The sequence below is a fragment of the Trachurus trachurus genome, assembly GCF_905171665.1.
Source record: "Trachurus trachurus genome assembly, chromosome: 19".
NCBI classification, from domain to species: domain Eukaryota; kingdom Metazoa; phylum Chordata; class Actinopteri; order Carangiformes; family Carangidae; genus Trachurus; species Trachurus trachurus.
In genome coordinates, this window is record NC_139913.1 from 6001173 (window position 1) to 6019285 (window position 18113).

General features: G+C 41.3%; 1 protein-coding gene across 1 annotated transcript; it reads right to left on the bottom strand.

Moving 5' to 3' along the window:
- Positions 1–4570: 4570 nt before the first annotated feature.
- Positions 4571–17247, bottom strand: osbpl7 (oxysterol binding protein-like 7; the record flags this gene model as incomplete). Its single annotated transcript, XM_083994737.1, has 22 exons — positions 4571–4679; positions 5545–5667; positions 5752–5878; positions 7075–7225; positions 7324–7468; positions 8224–8302; positions 8394–8457; positions 9369–9506; positions 10189–10325; positions 10422–10565; positions 11562–11730; positions 11823–11929; positions 12075–12225; positions 13413–13436; positions 13619–13708; positions 13805–13923; positions 14054–14177; positions 15092–15244; positions 15355–15468; positions 15876–15929; positions 16038–16178; positions 17116–17247. The coding sequence occupies 22 exons, from the start codon at positions 17245–17247 to the stop codon at positions 4571–4573; spliced, it is 2595 nt and encodes an 864-aa protein (XP_083850863.1).
- Between the last annotated feature and the right edge of the window lie 866 nt (positions 17248–18113).

The following is an 18113-nucleotide window of genomic DNA, read 5'->3' on the forward strand; positions in this document are numbered from 1 at the left end:
AAAAAAAAAGGAAACATGCGAGTGTGAGTGCGAGACGACATTCATCGTGTACATCCGTTCTAAGGTTTATCTCAACCAGCTTCATGTTTATTTAAAGTCACAGATGAGCAGACTGGCTGATGTTGTTGTGTTGTTTGTTGCCCGTAAAGTAAATCGAGGCCAGCAGCTCCACACACACACACACACACACACCGCCCGCTCTGATAGAGTCAAACAAGCATCACTGTAGAGAAAGAAAAAGGCTCAATCCTCTGCTACAATCAGTCGATTTGAAAACGCTTCTGTCACCATATGGCTCAATCAAACCGAGGATCAATAAGAGCATTGATAACAGAGCAGCTGGAAAACAGTATTGGCCGAGGGAAGTGTGCCAGCTCTAAACACAAACACACACCCACCACCACCACTACCACTACCACCGGTGCACATGAACCAGATTAGATTAGATGAGACCACAACTGGTGTAATCTATAAATATAATAAATGTCAGTGCATCAATAATTCATGCTCATTTAAAAAAAAAACAACAACAAAGTTTCTCACTGATCCTGGATCAGATCCTCACCCAGTTCTCTGCAGCAGAGTCTCAGCAGAGCAGCAGCAGTGGTAGTGAAAGTGGGTCATTCAGTGCAGCCAAACAGGTAAACAGACAAGGCACTGTCACCCTCAGACCTCCATGAACAGGAAGCACAAAGTGACCAGACAGACACTCTGAACCCCCCCACCACCTAACCACCCCCTCCCCACCACTACCACCACCAGTCCACTGTCCCATCATGTGGTGACACTGGTTGACAGAGGCCCGGCTCCCCCGGCCTGGTGACAGAAATGAAGAGTGAGGCCGCAGTCGGCGCTGATCAGAGATCTGCTCCTCATTCCTCACCAGGTGTGCTAATGGCCTCGGACAACACTGGGGGCGACAGGCAGCCAGTCAGAGGAGAAGGAGCAGGGTCACTGAAGTCTCCTCTATGGGAGAGACAGAGAGATGAAAAAATGATGAAAACAGTTTATAAATGTCTTGTGTTTACAGAAGAAAAAAGAAAATCACATTAAAGACCCAGTTTGATATTTTTGAGATGCTCTAAAAATGGAGCCAGAGCCAGTAGCTGCTAAGATTAGCATTAAAGCTACAAAATGCTAACCTAGTTTGCTCTCCAGAAGACAGAATGAGGCACATAAAATACGATAAATTGACAATTTTACACATGTGTTTTTGTACAGATCAAACAAACTCCATCTACTGTGTTAATCTGTGAGCTTTAGAGGTGTTGCTAGGCAGGATTCGTTACCTCCAGACAGACTTGTAGCTTCACCTTTGCCATACAGTTTCTAAAATTTCAAACAGTTCCTTCATATGAGCAGAAAACCTGAAATACATTATGGAACTAGATGCCAATAAGCATTTTTATACATATGAGTAAATAGAGCTAACAGCTTTGGGCGCCACTAAAAACTAAATTTGAGGGATATTATATTGTAAATTTTCTGAGTCTTAAACTAGAAAAATGACTCTAATGAAGCAGTCTCTGTCCTTGAACAAGCATTTAGACCATTAATGTTGAGAAATGAATTCATAAGGTATGAATTAGACAATTTTACCCTTTTATTTTGGTGCCTGGTCACTTTTTTGTGCCACTTTATGCAGGATCTAGGCTATCTCTTCTTTATATTGTAAAATCCTGGCCTTATTTCACATGTAGACCCTCTTTAGTCAAACTTTTCTTTTTACTGAGCCGATTTTAAATACAAGTGTTGTATGAAGGCTGGGACTTACACTGGAGTTGAAGATAATCAATAACATGATGCACATAAGATGTAAAAAAAAAAAAAAAAAAAGAATCTCTCCTCTGCAGCACTTGGTCTTAAAAATGATGTCGATGCAAAAAAGGGACAAACTGTGTGACAGTTCAGTCCTTTTACCTGAGCATTTAAATAATTTAAAGTTAAATGATGATGAAATGTTAATTTTATGCTGCAAAGAGAATGATGGATATATTGTATGATGAAAAATGAAAAATAATGTATGTTGCTTGTGTAACATTTCCAAAAGTTGTACCGTTTAATGTTTATGTTGACATCTGTCACAGAAAGATGACATCAATGATGATGATTCTTGATGAACCTTAGCTAATGAAGGTGAACAATGGACAATTCTTGTTTCAAGTGCAATTAATAGAAAGAAAAATACCGTTTAGATTTGAAGGTGGCATTTTAAAAACAAAAATGTCAGTTCATTATTTATTATATGTGCTGTGGTTTGTTGCGTGCTACTCTCAGTGACCCTGCACCTACAGGAGTGCAACATCTCACACCAAACAGCAGCAATGAAAGAGAAAAATGAAAAAGGAAAAGCTCTCACACGCCTCAGGAACGACCCCTGCTGGAAAATCTCAGCTATTACAACCTTACAACTTCAGCCAGTGACCCACAACTCCCTCCCTGCTGTTATGTTACCTCCATCTCCAGTGACTCTGTGTTTCCCCTGAACACACTGAAGACCATGTGTGTGTGTGTGAGAGAGAGAGAGAGAGAGAGAGAGAGAGAGAGAGAGAGAGAGAGAGAGAGAGAGAGAGAGAGAGAGTGTGTGTGGGAGATTCATTCATTTCCAGAGATTTTACTGTATAGTGTAGTAATAGAGGAGGGAAGTCCGGAGGGGAGCGAGCAAGCGAACGAGCAGGCTGAACAACAAGCATGTTTTTTTTGTTTTTTTTCGTGTGTGTGAATCATGTGCACAGTCTGTGTCAAGGGAGCAATAATCCTCCTTTGACTCTTTCATTGAGAGCTTATAAATTCAGAAACAAATAAGAGATGAAGAGTTCTGAGGGGGAAACTGTTATTTATTAAAGGTGGCTTAATTGTGTAATGTACTGTTGTTTTTTTATTCATGAAATTAAAGCTTACACATGACAAATCTCCACTGGTTTCATGTGTTCAGTGTGGGAAGACTTGTTATTTTCAAATTGTGCGTTAATAAATTAATCTAAATAAATACATTTGCACACAGTTGTGATATTAACAGTTTTAATGTACTGTATAAATACAGTATTTACATGTTTCCAACCAGTTGGATATTCTTCTTACTAGTAATGACATAAAAATACAATACATCATCCATTAAATCCTTTTTTTAAATATGTTTCTATTCTTTATTTTTATTCTTAAATAGTTCCCAAGTTCAAAAAAAAAAATGAAATAAAAAAAAATTAAAACATTAAACCTATGACCAAAATATTTAGACAGATACTGTCTTAAATGTTTTCCTCATTTAGGTCGGTGATGACGATCGTCTTCAGCATCGTACTCTCTTCTCAGTCACACCTGAAAGCCACAGGTACCAAGTCGGAGTAATTCATGTGCAATACGTCAGTACTGCCCCTCCCCCCTCCAAAAAAACAAAACAAAAAACAACTGAGCACAAATTTGATCCAACACAAACTTACTGAGGTGAATGCACCATGCACAGAGAGGACGGGTGATAATAAACATGCGATTACGAGTGTTATCATCATCTTGTAGGTTTATGTGGTGAGAAAAAAGCTGCTTATTAATTATATCTCCCTTTCTCTCCATTTTGATAATCATTAATCATTTCATTTATTGTAATATCGGTTCTGGTTCAAGCTTCTCAAACATGACGATTTGCTCCTTTTCCTTTGTTAAGTACTGAATGACATTAGGAGACATTATCTTGGGATATGGAAATTTGCAATGAGCATCTTTCACTATTTTGTGATTGAATAATTGAATTAAAAAAAAGTCATGTTAATTGATTTAAATGTTGCTGCAGCTCCTGAGGGAAATATTAAGCTGTTTACCTTGAAATTCTACTCACTGTTTGCTGCTGCATTCAATACTAAACTTTAAATGTGTGACTTAAAACAGGATCTGAAACTCAATATAAGCGATTGATGCTGCAAATACAGGTGGTAAATAAGATGTGTGATTTTAAAAATGTCGATTATAGCCACTTAAAAGTTCTTGTTCTCTTGATTGTGCTTCATTGGTGCATGTTCCTGTATGAATCTGCATTAAATCAAATTAGCACAGAAAACCAGTCAATCCAGGCCCCGACAGCCTGCAGCTGCAGCTGTGACTTCACGGTGCATCTACACAGTCAAACACCTGCAGCTGTAATAAAGCGGAGGACACGGTCTGACTGGATGTTCACAGACAGTACACTATAAGAACAACAGGCCTCGGTATCTAACCTGACAGAAAAATATAGTTTTCCATTTCAAGTCATTGGTTGCTGCTTCACACACAGTCTGTTTTCTGCATAAAAATTGTTGAAATTCTCAAAAGTATAAAGATATATGTATATATGTGGAGCGCAGTCTTCTAAAAAACTCCAAGTAGCTCGACAGGTGCATCCTCTGAGATTTAACAACCAGGTGCTGACGGTTCCCATGAGCCAGTCACGGGTGTGAGGAGGTGGAGGAGGAGGAGAAGAGCTCAGCAGCACCGTCTCCACTCTGCAGCCTCCTCAGAGCGGTTCATATATGCTGCTCAAAATATCCAGCACTGATATTTTTCAGTCTCTCTATCTTGTGTGTTTGTTGCTGCCGTCTCATCACCACAGCGTCACGTTCTCAGTCTTAGCGAAACCTGGATTCTCTCGGAGCTTCCAGTACATCCCGTTGGTCAACCACACGTCCCGTCCACAGGAGTCTTTGGCTTTCCTTCAGGAGAAACAGAAAATGATTGCATCAAAAATACTTTTACATTATTCAACATTTGCATTTGCAGATTTTTTTTCTACGTATGTAAGCTTGTTTTCATTTGTACCAATGAATGAGTTTCAATATGTATCTGTAGGAATGTAAAATACAGAGAAATGTACTTTGAAAATACTTTTTGATAATACACCAGAAGTTAAACTTCACTTAAAGTCCCTTCATAACAGTAAATAAATATACATGGTTTCTACCTCACTATCATAATCAGAATGAGTTTTGTTGTGATAATACTAATGAATGTTTTAAGCAGATAAGGGTATATTTTATTATTAATTTATCCATCCATTCATAAATAAGCATTTATATCAGCTTATTTCTACATTATACTCCATTATAAACATGTATATGCTGCTTATAAATTCTAGAAAACGACATAAAGTGAAGTGTGACTGTTAATTTAGTCATTTTTGTGCTCAATACTAGGTCAATTATGAGCAGTAAGAAAAAAAAAGATTATAATAAGAGTTGAATACAGTATATAAACACATTAATATGATCAAATATTGAGTGATCACATCAGAGTTAAGTTGGTAGTGTGACCTCTGACCTCAGCCTGTCTGCTTCAGGCTAACAGCTGGAGGCTACGTTAGCTGCTACTAGCACAGCATCGTTGTTTTTGTTTTGTGACTCCAACAGCATCATGGGAGTTTTATCAATAACAAAAGGCCATATAGTATATATAGATAGATATGGTGCTTATTTTATGGTCTTTATTATTATTGTCATCAATCATTATAGTATAGTGCTTTTGTTGAAACAATAATATATCACATTATATGTTCCTTTAAAGAGGATAAAATAAACTCACTTGAAAAATCGCGGGGCATGCTCTTCTCCCTTTCTGGCGAGTTCTTTCCTCCGCTCCCTCTGAATTCCTTCGATATCGTCTTTTTTTAAGTCTGCTTCTTCCACCTTTCCCTCCTCCAGCATTCTGTTCAAAGAGACAGTAACATCAGCTTAAATCTGCTTTTATTAATTTACCCACACGATAAAGGCTTCCTCCAGATGTGCTCACCTCTGGTCCGGGCGCAGGCGGCTGTCTGTGGGCGGCAGCAGAGGAACCAGCTCCTGGGTCAGTTCATTCAGCTCCATGGCGAAGGTGGAGAAGCCATAGTAGAGCAGGTAATCCTTTGGCTGTGTATCTGCGGGGTGACACAGGTTTCTCAGGTAAGTCGCTGCTGCTGCGGCACAAACATGACGCTGGGATTTATGCTGATTAGCAGTTTTGGCGAACGAGGAGCTCCGTTTAAAGCAGAGACTCTCGCTTCAGAGCCTAAGTACACCGACGAGTGACGCAGACGACTCCAAACAGAAAATTATACCATCACAAAGACGGATTAAAATGTGAAAGATAGCATTTAAAGGGATAGTTCAACATTTTGGCAAATGGCCCAGAGCGTTACGAGACAGAGTTGTTTTCGAGGTAAATACAGAGACTGCTTGATGAAAAACTGTCCCTGAAGGAAACGTGCATCAGCGGTTTGTAATAGCATTTTTACCTCCTTTTTGAGATACTTTCTAATGTAATTATAAAATCAAGTTCTTTTGCATTTAAACCACCTAAGACACCTAACCTTCTGCTTTCCCAGACTTCCTTCTGTAATTTGTGAATTCAAGTTCCTTTACACTTAACCATCTGTGATGCCCAACTTCCAACTTCCTAATTCACACTCAAACCCCTTTGTATTTTAAATTGTATCTCTTGACTCCATACCTCGGGAGACCGGTGACGATACCTTCAAAGGCGAAGGTGTGAAAAGACAATCAAGGAAGGGGCCGGCCAAAGAACACAAACACACCCCAGAAGTGGACCTTCCCTCAGCTATAAATGTATAGGTTTTCCCCATGTTCAGGGTCTTTCTTCATCTTGAACCGCTCGCATGTTGATTGACCTTTTCTTTGCAAAGGAAATAAAACATTGTCGGCCGGCAAGTCTCTATTTCATTTTTCACCAGCAACAGCAGAGAATTTCCATGACAGGTTTTGCATGAATTTACCTCTAAAACAACTCTGTCTGGTAACGTTCTGTTATTATCTCATAGCGTGGTGAATGTGCAGGTCACAACTTGTCCAGAGCATTTTGGAGTTGTTGGATTGTGTATTTGATGAGTTTGATGAGGGAAACCAAGCTCTGAGCAGCTTGCGGCTCTGCTCCACTGTTCTAAAAATAGCTTGCACCAACAATTAAAGGTAACAAACCTACTGCTATGACTATAGGGATCATGGCAATGGGTCAATTTGCCAAAATGTTGAATTATCCCTTTAAGATGAAAGCATCTCAAGTTAAAATGTCAATCATGTTACTAAAATGTCTTGTTTTGGTTGTTCATTCACTCACTTGGCTTCCACACACACTTCGGCGTCGGCAGAGTGTCACAGAAGATGCCTTCATGCCACAGGCCTCCGAACCGGTGAATCACACTCCCGCTCTGGTCCAGCACCGTCCCCTGCACCTCGTTCTTGTTCGTGTCTGAGCCCCAGTAACGAGACTGCAACAAAAAAAAAAAACTTTCTTAGGAAAATCTGCCACTTGCAAACCAAATAATAATAAGTAGAAGAAAAGCAGCGTTTAAAATGTGTGACTCACCTTGACGAAGGTGATCTTGCAGGTGCACGCGTTGCTTTTCAGGTTTCGGATGGTGACCTCGCCGTAGTGCTCCAGGTAGCGCTGCTGACTGAGGACGTTGTGGATGCAGGTCACCACTTTGTTCCACTCGTAGTGGTCTCCGTACCTGCATACAAGCATCACAGTTCAGGAGATGTAGTTAACACTGAGCCAGTTCATCAGTAAACAAAGAAATAGACAACTATTTTGAAGTATTATCAGGTAAAAACGACAAAAGTTCTCTGGATTCAGCTTCTCTCAGGGGAAGAATCATAGTTTTCCTGTATTTTATATCATTGCAAACTGCTAATTTGACAAAATGAGCCATTTTGAATTGAATTGAATTGAATTGAATAAAAGGACATCAACTTCTATTTTGAGAAAAGGCAACAGATATTTGTCACTATTTTATGGCATTTTTTGGACATCAGACAGTAATTAACAAACAAATCCACGATGGAAAACAAATACTAGTTTGGCTGCAGGTGTCTAATGTTTAAGGTGAAAACCATTCAGCTACAATGTCCCTTCTGTTTTACGGATTCAGTTCATTATTCTATTAGTTTTTATGAACTTTCTGTCACACGCTGACATGACAGCACCTTCATTATGTTGTTAGTTATTACATCACATCATTATATATGATCAATCAAATGCAGAAGCGCGAGCAACATCTGGACAGATGGTTGGAAGGTGGTGATATTCATGTCTCATTGCTCCCAGCTCGTCTCTAATGGACAATTACGGACTTCATCATTTCTCATGAGGAATGAGCCTCAGTCACAGGTAACGGTCCAGAGTCGCGCCTCATCTGACACAGACTCTGGAGTAAAATTTGCAAATTCAAATTGGGACCGGTGAGAATAAAGTCGGACCGTTTACCTCGGCAGAGTCACGTTCACCATCCCTGTCGGCAGGATCTCCAGAGACTTCCCCCAGAATTTGTTTTTCCATCGCTGGTCTGGAGAAAAATACAAACAAATGGCGATGACGATGATATAAAACAGATGTTTTATGGATAAGACAGATGTTTGGTGTGATAAGAGCCTCACCTTGCCAAAAGGAGTAGTTGGGTGAGTCTGCGTGGCAGGCGGAGATGGGCGGGTGGTGGCAGACCTGGTGTGGATGAACAGAAGAGTCACATCTTTTTGTCGAACTCAGGAATTAGCTTTTTTTATTACTGTGAGATCACATGTGACAGGTTCTTTCCTGAAAAGTAGCTTGAATACATTTCTGAACAACCTCTTATATTGATACATATAGAAATTTGAAAATAATTACAAAGACTAAAGATGATTTAATGGGTCAATTTCATCTTTAACTCAGTTTATTGTGCATTTTATGCTTTTTTTGGCAAATGGATTAGATTAAAAGACAAATATGCAAAAATGCTACAGGATCTACATCTGCTATTCCCACTATGTCAGTATTTCATCTTTTAAATATCACTGTTATTAACACTGGATATATTGTGACAGTGCTACAATATTAGAAATTGCTGCAAAACATAAAACAAACAGCTGTTTTTCAGTGATTAAATGTTGAGTCAGTGACACCTGTTAAATTCATGAGTTTTTACATTATTCTTCTGTTTTATTCTCATTATTAATTGAAATAGATTCTGTTTTTGTTTTATTGTTCGGACCTATTGAAGTTTAAGTTTTTAAAGTGTCCTACAAGTAAATATGATCATGATGTTGGGCAGAAATCACATCACAACTACTGTCCAAGAAATTAACTGCTTTCCTGAAGACTGATGTTTAATTATTTCCCCTTAATTGCCATCACTCCTAAATAAATGGCTGAAGCATTTGTCGTCCCTTTATGATTTGTTATTACAGCCATAAATCACTCCACAGCTCTGAGCAGCTCAATTAAACCACTGACTCATTCATCTAAATTCACCACAAGGGGATTATGTGTTATGGCAGCTAATTCCTCATCATCTTTTTCTTTTAAAAAGCAGGTCAGATTTAATGGAGCTCGGCGGTCGGTTGTGACGGTGGTGAAGTTTTTCCTTCGGTTACCTGCTCACTGATGAAGTGGAAGCCTCGGTCGTCCCTGAGGCACTCGTACGTCTCCCCCAGCACCGGGTTAAAGGGCTTGTAGCGGTTCCTGAACGTCGCCGTGGAGTAACCAGAGATAGCGAAGGCAGCAATGTAAACCTGCAGGTAATAAAAACAAAAAAAGAACGATAAAATGATGAAGTGAAGTTTTAATGCCAAGCAAATCTTATAGATGAGCTCTGAAGTGTATTGGTCACATTTTCCTAGTGTGTATATTGAGCGATTACATTTTATTTTGTATTTTTCTTGTTCTCTGGGCAACAAATTGAATCAAAGGCAACTGGGGAGACGTTTCGCCTCTTATCCAATGTATTTAACCTCACAGAGGTTAAATACCCGAGTCTTACTCCACTGTTTGTCAGACTAGTGTATCACAAACTGATGAAGCCCCTTGGATAAGAGGTGAAACGTCTGCCTAGACAACTACAAGACCAGTTGTCATCTCATTCATCGTTATCTCTGGGCAACAAATTGAATCGAATATCCACAGACATATTTTTCTTGTGTTTTTTATGCTGTAACTCCAAATTTGGGATGATCCAATCAGTGAATACACAGATTTATTATCAGGTCTTTAACAGCAACATTGTACCACGTGTGCAGGCTTCTGCCGAAACGCATGGGCTGTAACCCACTCAAATGTTTTATTCGATACAGCCATTGTACAAATAAAGGCTTTTTATATTATTGAAGAAGAGTGCCTTGGATTTTCCTTTATTGCACCACATGTGTTTGACAATATAAAGACAACAGTGTGTGTTGTATGTTTGTGCAGCCTCACCATCCTCTGGTAGGGGTCCGGTGTGTTGCTGGCCGTGTCCAGCAGCTCGCTGTACTCCAGCTCCTCACACAGCCGCTGCAGCAGGTTCACCGGCTCGTTCAGAGCGGCCGGCATCGACACCCGCGCCAAGTCTTTACCTGAGGAGGAAGACGAGCAGGTGAGCCTCAGGAGGAAGGTGCAGAGTGGTGAGATGTTATATCAGTAACAGGTGTTTCAGTGCAGCGGGTGCTTACCTATGTTGTTGTAGAGGATGGCCATGAGCCCCACGTGGCTGTTGTCTGGACAGGAAGCCGGGAGCGTGCGACGCCCAGTGCTCTTGGGGACGACGCTGTTAGGAGACTTTGAAATGCTCGCACGGTACTGACGAGTGGCCGATGCTGTGATATAGTAGGTGACAGGAAATCATTTCAATTATTCAGAACAGAGACTCACAAGAGTCCTTAAAGGTCCAGGGTGTAATATTTGTCAAGGTTTACTAGCAAAATCTGAATATACTACCAATGAATATATTTGTATAAGTGTATAATTGCTATAAAATAAAATCTGCTTGGTTTTCATAGCCTTATAATTCTTCTTATATATATATACATATAGCAAGGGTCTTACTTAGAGAGAGTCACCATCTTACGCCACCATGTTTGTACGAAATGGATGGAAAATCCAGCCAACCAGAGAGCATGTTTCAAGAGTTTCACGTTCATGAATAAACAATACAATTATTTAATAGATAAATAATAGAATAAGAATGCTAGATGTCACCGTTTTCCCCTCATTTTAACACACTGGTAGCCTGACAAGCCAGACTATATCATTAACATGTCTAGTCTGGCAACGACCGGTAGACCTCGGCTCAATCCAGGGGGCGGGATGAAGGCGGGATGAAGGCTGTCTTTCAAACTGCCTCTGCACGCAATAGGGTAGCACTACGACTAATCAGAGCAAAGAGCAGGATGACGTAGATTAAACTTCCCATATCCCGTTGGCAAAACACCAAATACATCCTTCCTCGAAATGAATGACTTCAGTGCAGTTTCTTGCTCAACTTTTAAAGAAAATGACAAGTTTAATTCTTTCAAAGTTGATGCCAACGCCGATTCAAACGATTCCTTTGCCAAAGCCATCATGTTTTTCACCGTCGCAAGTATGTCGTCATCGCGTTAAGCCGCCCAACGACTCTCTCAACAGATAGAGCGCTGTGATTGGTGAACACAAGCGGTGTTTGAGACTCAAAAAGTTCCTATGGCTCGTTTCTAGACTGACCTGCGGAGCAAATATATTTGCTGCCGCTAGGGTGCAGCTAGATTTCTAGGCTAACACACTGGACCTTTAAGGACAAAAAGTGTCATGGACGAACTATGCGTGCGTGCACCCACCGTGTCCTTCCTCTGGCTCTGAGTTGGAGGTGGTCCCGTCACTGAGTCCTGATTCGTCAGACACCTCGGAGGAGCTGCCGCAGAGGACGTCGTCACTGGCGTCGAAATACTCCGCCGCTGAATCTGCCACCGAGGGAGGCCCGTTGGATGAATGCCTCCCTGCCGCGGGCTAAGGAGACAAAGGCATACATTTAAAAAACAAAAACAAAATAAAAAACACTTGTCAGAGACTCCACATGACAGGTGCAGCATGAATCTTACCGGGGCTAATGTGTTCGGCTGGTGGATGTTGTTTGAATCCCAGACTTCTTGTAATTTGTGCCTCTCCTGGGCCAGAGTCTCATGAACAGTCTTCAGGGATGCGAGCACTGAGGGGCAATAAGAGGACAAACCACACGTATTTAATTACTAAAATATGCAGTGTAGCCTACTCATATTTTTTTTTCGCTTTTCTTTCATTGTCCTTAGCCCTGATCCCTCCAGCGTGCATGTGCATGTATCCGTCTTACTGACCTCGTAGCGACATGGCGCAGATGTCCTGCTGGATCTTCTTGCCCTCGGGCGATGCGACGGTGGGAGGGGACAGCTGAGTGTAAACGTAGTCGGGGATGGACGGGACCGACGCTCCGAGGTGAGACGAGCTGTTCAGGTGACTGGAGGACAGCTGGGAGGTGAACAGAGGAGGAGGGAAGAGGATCGATTCTCTGGTTAATTTAAGATTTTTCCAACTTATCTGTCAGAAAGGTGTCAGAGCTGCATTTTACAATCCAGCAAGGTTTTGACCCTCAGCATTTATACTTGTTACCACTGTCTACATATTTGGACTAGACTATCATACACTGTTTTATGGATGTTATAATACAACTATTTACTTTCTTGTCCAGACTTGCACACTAAACAGTAACTGCAGAACTTTTCTTCAATATCAGAGTAACCAAGTGCTAATTATCTGTAAATCCATTCAGGCTGTTAACAGTGAATTCGGCTCACTTCATTTTTCCAAATTGTGAACAAATAAAGTTGTATGCTAATCCAGGGGAAAGTTAAAGGAGAATTCCGGTCATTTTCTAAATAACGCTCTACAGCTCTAGGTCCCCAAATGCTACCATAGGAAGAGACCCGAGAAAAATATGTGCAGCCCGGACCTAACTCTCCTCCTGCTAGCTGCGCAACATTGCAGTTAAACAACGAAGTAATGGGGGCAGAACTTGTGTGCTGAACGCTGCAGAAATTATAAACAAATTGAATTGAACCTAAATAAAACAGAGCCGTCATTAAAATAATCATCGTTCGTTGCATCTGTGCTTTTTCTGCAACAACAAGTCCAGATCACTGTGTGCGAGCGGCCGGTCTGTGTGCTGTAATATCATTACACTAATCTCATCAGGGACTTATTTACACATTGAACTTCAGGTTGACTAACGTTTCACAGCCCTGCAGCTTTTCTGTCCTACCGACTGTGTTCATTTGGTTATTTTAATGTTTAAATCAAGACTACGTTTGCAGAGCAGAACAGAAAAGCGAAGCAGAGCCAGGAAACCTACACATCTAAACTAAACACAGGTTTACATGGCTGATCTATTGACTCACTCATTCTACAAAATCAGAAACATTTCATGTCTACGCTCAAACATGTTTTTGGACGTTGAATAAATCAGAGTTTAATCCACCAGATAGAAACAAAAACACAAACACCATCATCCAGTGAAAATTACACAAAACACATTTACCATTACAAATGTTAAAAAAAACTATTATTCATAATTTGAAATATGCAGCAGTGAATATGTTTTTTTGTTTGTTTTTTTAGGAATCAAGTTGTTTCATGTTTGATGTCAATTGGCGACTCACCGATTTAGTAATCCCACGAATAGGCTTTGGATTAGAGAAAAGCCCCAAAATGTTATAGAAAGGTTGGGATGTCAAATTACTTAGACCCAGTAATTACCAGCAATCAAAGACCAATTAGTATCAAAGTCAAATGTATGTAAAGAAAATTAGTGTAAAATAAAAAATCATATTATCCGTAGCGTTCAGCCTGCCCAAGCCGTTCTTACCATTCCCAAGGCCTCCACCCGGGACAGTGTGCGGGAGTGGCCCCACATCTTCCCCGACTTTGACTTCTTCGGCTTCTCAAGTGAGAGGTTCTGCAAAAAGAAAAGAAAAAAAAGAAATAATCACACTATAAAAAGTTTAGTTTGTGGTACATTGACCGTTTCAGACCCCTCGGGCCTCGGCTCCACCTGTATGCTGATGATCCGCTGCAGGTCTCCGTTGGTGAAAGCCTGGCCCACCTCCAGCGCCTGCAGCCTCTGGATTAAGCGGTTTAGCTCGGAGAGGTCCAAGTGGCACCGGTTCAGCTCTGCAAGAAAAACCATGAGAGGTTTAATCTTCTGTTACTTGTACTCTGAGTAGATGATGGGACGGATAAAAGCTTCCTACGCCGTGCTATTGATCACAGTCACAGAGTGTTACATATACAGTATATATACCTTGGACACAGAGATCTGGGTCGTGACTTTGCTGCAGCCAGGCCGACACTTTGCTGTTCACGCCCGTGTTAGCTGAGGGCAGCATCCCTGAGGGTCCAGGGGGATCTGTCCCTGCTGTAGAGCTCTGTTAACACGAACACAAACATACAGCTACTGTAAGTAGTAACTTTGATTCACTTCTAAAAAGACGTTTAAAGGGATACGCCAACATCTCCCGAGTCCATGACAAGCAGATAGACACCATCCTTTCGACTGTGCATGCAGTAACGAGGGAGATAGAGCCGTATCGCCCGTAATTAGCTTAGCTCAAACGCTGGAAGTGTATCGGTGGTGTTAGCCTGCCTCCCTAAAGTCATCAGAGACACTCTTCAGCAACTCTAAACGGAAACCGGCGGGCCGATCTTCATCTCAGAGCTGACAAAACTCTCCGGTAAGGCATCTTGAGCGGTCAAATGCCGGTAACGGGACGAGATCGGTCAAAACGGAGGGTTCAAGCAAAGACGGTTTATTTTGGTTCAAGCTAGCTACATCGAGGGTAGGTTAGCTTCCTATTTCAAAGTAAAAGCACTTCTGTATGTAAAGGGCAACGGGTGTTTTATTTTGTGAAAATAACCGGAAGTAACCGGAAGTGCGTTGGTCACAACTGCTAGCTTGAGTAGCGCTGAATTTGTCAGAACAAAATTGTAAACAGCTGCTATTTAGACAAGTTAAGGACACACTGCTGATCTAAACGGCTACTTTCTCGCCTAAAAATGTTGATAAAGTGATATATTTACAGAGTTTAGAGCTAAAATGAATTCAGCTTCTGACTGCTGATTTCGGCTCAGGTAGGAGGCAGGCTAACACTGCCTATACACTTCCAGTGTTTGAGCTAAGCTAATTACGGGCGATACGGCTCTATCTCCCTCGTTACTGCACGCACAGTCGAAAGGATGGTGTCTATCTGCTTGTCATGGACTCGGGAATGAGGCAAGACATGAAAAAAAAATGTTGGCATATCACTTTAACTTCACTCTTTTTATCCAATAGCCTACTCACCATATCTCCGTTCCTCTGAGCCTCTCCGGCCCCCACGCTGTGGGACAGAGTCTGGATGAAGCCGCTGTTGACGTGAGCCGCCTCGTTTTTCTTGAACAAGCGGTGAGCCTGGAGCTTGGTCACCCAGATGTAGAAGAGTTCGTGGCTCTTTGCCTTGGTGAGAGAAGAGAAGAGAAGTCATGTATGTATGTATGCATGCAGCGGCTCCTCTGTCTCTTTCACCTGAAGCCACGCTGCTCATCTCATCATCACCATCGTTTTACCTTCATGTGATAGAGGATGTCGCCTGCGTCCAGATCGATGCGGTTTGACTTCTTATTTATCGACATCACAGCGAGGCTGACGTCCAGGGAGCCCTGGACTCGTCCCCTGGAGACCTAGAGAAGAAAAAATAGATGTGTCCAACGGTTTTCAAAGATAAAATCCTGTCAGAAAATATTGGGGCTGCCCCCGACCAAAGATTTTCTTGGTCGACCAGTAGTCGTCATTTATGGCGATTAGTCGACTAACCCCCCGATAACATCTGTAATCACATCGGAAAAAAGCCATGCTGTGTAAAAAAAAACAAGCGAGTGAGTGTCACGACTTCCTGAATCTGGCCCTTCAAATTAAAAGCCCTATAGCCTTTCATATACAGTTCAGTCTTGTTGATTTTGACTTAATTTTGACAAGACACGGCTCCAAATGTTTCTTTTTCTTTCCTGCGACCAATCGACCAATGAAATGTTGGTCGGCTAATGACGACTATTTGGGGGCAGCCCTAGAAAATGTTGTGTTCACTTACATCTTGTTGATTTTTGCAGTAGCGCAAGATCCCGGCCTCCAGGACAAAGTATCGCTGAGAAAGAGAGAGAGAGAGCAATCAAATATTATAAGTAACTATTATTTTTATCATTCTAAAAAGCAAATGTGGAATAAAAGGTAACAGATTCCATCTTCCTCTCACCTTGTGCCACCCTTTGAGTGGCCACTTCCTCCTCTTGAGCAGATATCCTTCACAGATCCCCGGGGTCGCCATGTCCTGAGGGTTGTCGCCCGCTGAGTTCATCTCCACATGAAGGTCGTCGATCACTTCCCAATCTTTGATTATCTGTACATAGCAAAGTAGCAGGAGAAACAGTCTTCTTCTTTGTTATATCGTAACGTGACGACGACACGAGATACGTGCTCATTGTTCTCTCAAATATCTTGATTCATCGTTTAATCTATAAAATATCAGACGTATATCGGTAATTGTCAAACTGCATGTTTGATATGACAAATCAGTGATTAATGAGTGAAATACCTTGATTGATAACCCCCTACAACCTTTATCAGTGGCATCCAGAGGCTCAGAGCTTATCTGAGCTTTTTGCATAAAAGCTCAGATAAGAAGGCCTGATGTTTTCTTTTATTAGTCGATGACTGATTGTGACACATCTATAAAGTGGAATTATTTGTTATTTCTGGTAAATTCTGTGTATTTTTCTCCACCAGCCTGTCTGTTATGACAATACAGTGAGCAGCCAGACGATGCGAAGACACTGACATTTGCATCACTATTCACTATTTCTGTCGTGGTTTCTAGAGTAATTTACTGATTAATCGATAAGGAAAATAACTGTCAGTTCAGTTGCAGCCTTGTGTGTGTGCATGCTGCAGATATTCATGACACAGGCATCGAGGCATCTTTTTTTTTATCTTATCTTTCAGATTAATAACCAAAGCGTCTGTTTCTGTCTCCAATCTCTGTGGTTTCGTACAAAACAAGCAGAGACAGTCACGGTAAAAAAACAGAGGAGCTGAAACTGAGCAGAAGTCAGATGTTATTCTGGGTCTTGTTGTGGTGAGGGTGTGTCGTCAAAGGAAGGAAGACCCCATCTCTCCGCTCCGCCACCAGCTTTGTTTTGTTGTGCTGTTTTTTTTTTTAAATGATTGAGAAATCATCACCACTGGTTTCACAACAGACGTGAGAACCAACACCAGAACCAGACAAACAATAATAATGTCGACACACCTGTACGTTGTGTGTGTGTGTGACTGACCTGTCTGGAGTGACGGGACGACAGCGTGCTGCTGCTGCGAGAGTGCGGCGGCTTGTTCCAGCTGGGTGAGGTTTTCTCCAGGCCGCTCGCCAGCGACTGGCTGCGGTTCAGTGACGAGCCGTAAGAGTCCATTTCACACAGCAGCTCTCAGACTCCTGCACCCGGGCTGACGAGACAGGGCCGCTGCAAACCACCGAAAGACCCCTGTCAACGGGAAAAAGGACCAGTGGGTCAGAGCGAAATACGAAAAACACATCAGGTGGAACGATTGATCAAATATTTGCAGTTTCCAACTTCTAAAATGACAGGATTTTATGATTTTCTCTTTCAGATATGATAATAAACTGAATATTTGGGGGTTTTCAACTGTTTCTCGAGCAAAACAAGACACTTGAAGGCAACAGGAAGTTACACGTCAGACTTTTGTCCCTGTTGTAACGTAATTAAATGATAAACTGACTGGCAGAACATATATTTTCAAGCACATACAGTCAAATGTGGAGAATCTCTCCGTCACTGCAATTACACTTTATCTATTAATTGAATACCTTATTAAATTGATGGTTTAATGAGCCGTTTAGACTGTAAATATTAGAAAACTAAAACAGTCCAACCTTTTATCTTTATATGGATAATCCTTGTGAACATATTTGCTTTACCTGGCCAACTGTTCTAAAGGGAAATGATAAAGTATTCAGAAAAATGGCCGCTTGAACGTGTACATCAGCTGATGAAGAGCATGTGAATTGATAGAAAGCCCCTCAATATATATTGAGAGGGCTTCTCACAACAACTTTTTTCAACAAAGACATTCAATTTTCAATGATATAAAAGAGAGAAAAGCAGAACACCTGTCATTAACACCTGATAAATGACTTGTTGTGGCTTCTGAACATAAATAAAACATGGGCCTGCTGCATGAACCAAAAACGGCAGCTGTGCACTGGAGTCAGATCGTAATCTGACATGTTTCCACTGAGTTAGTTTCCTTTATGAAG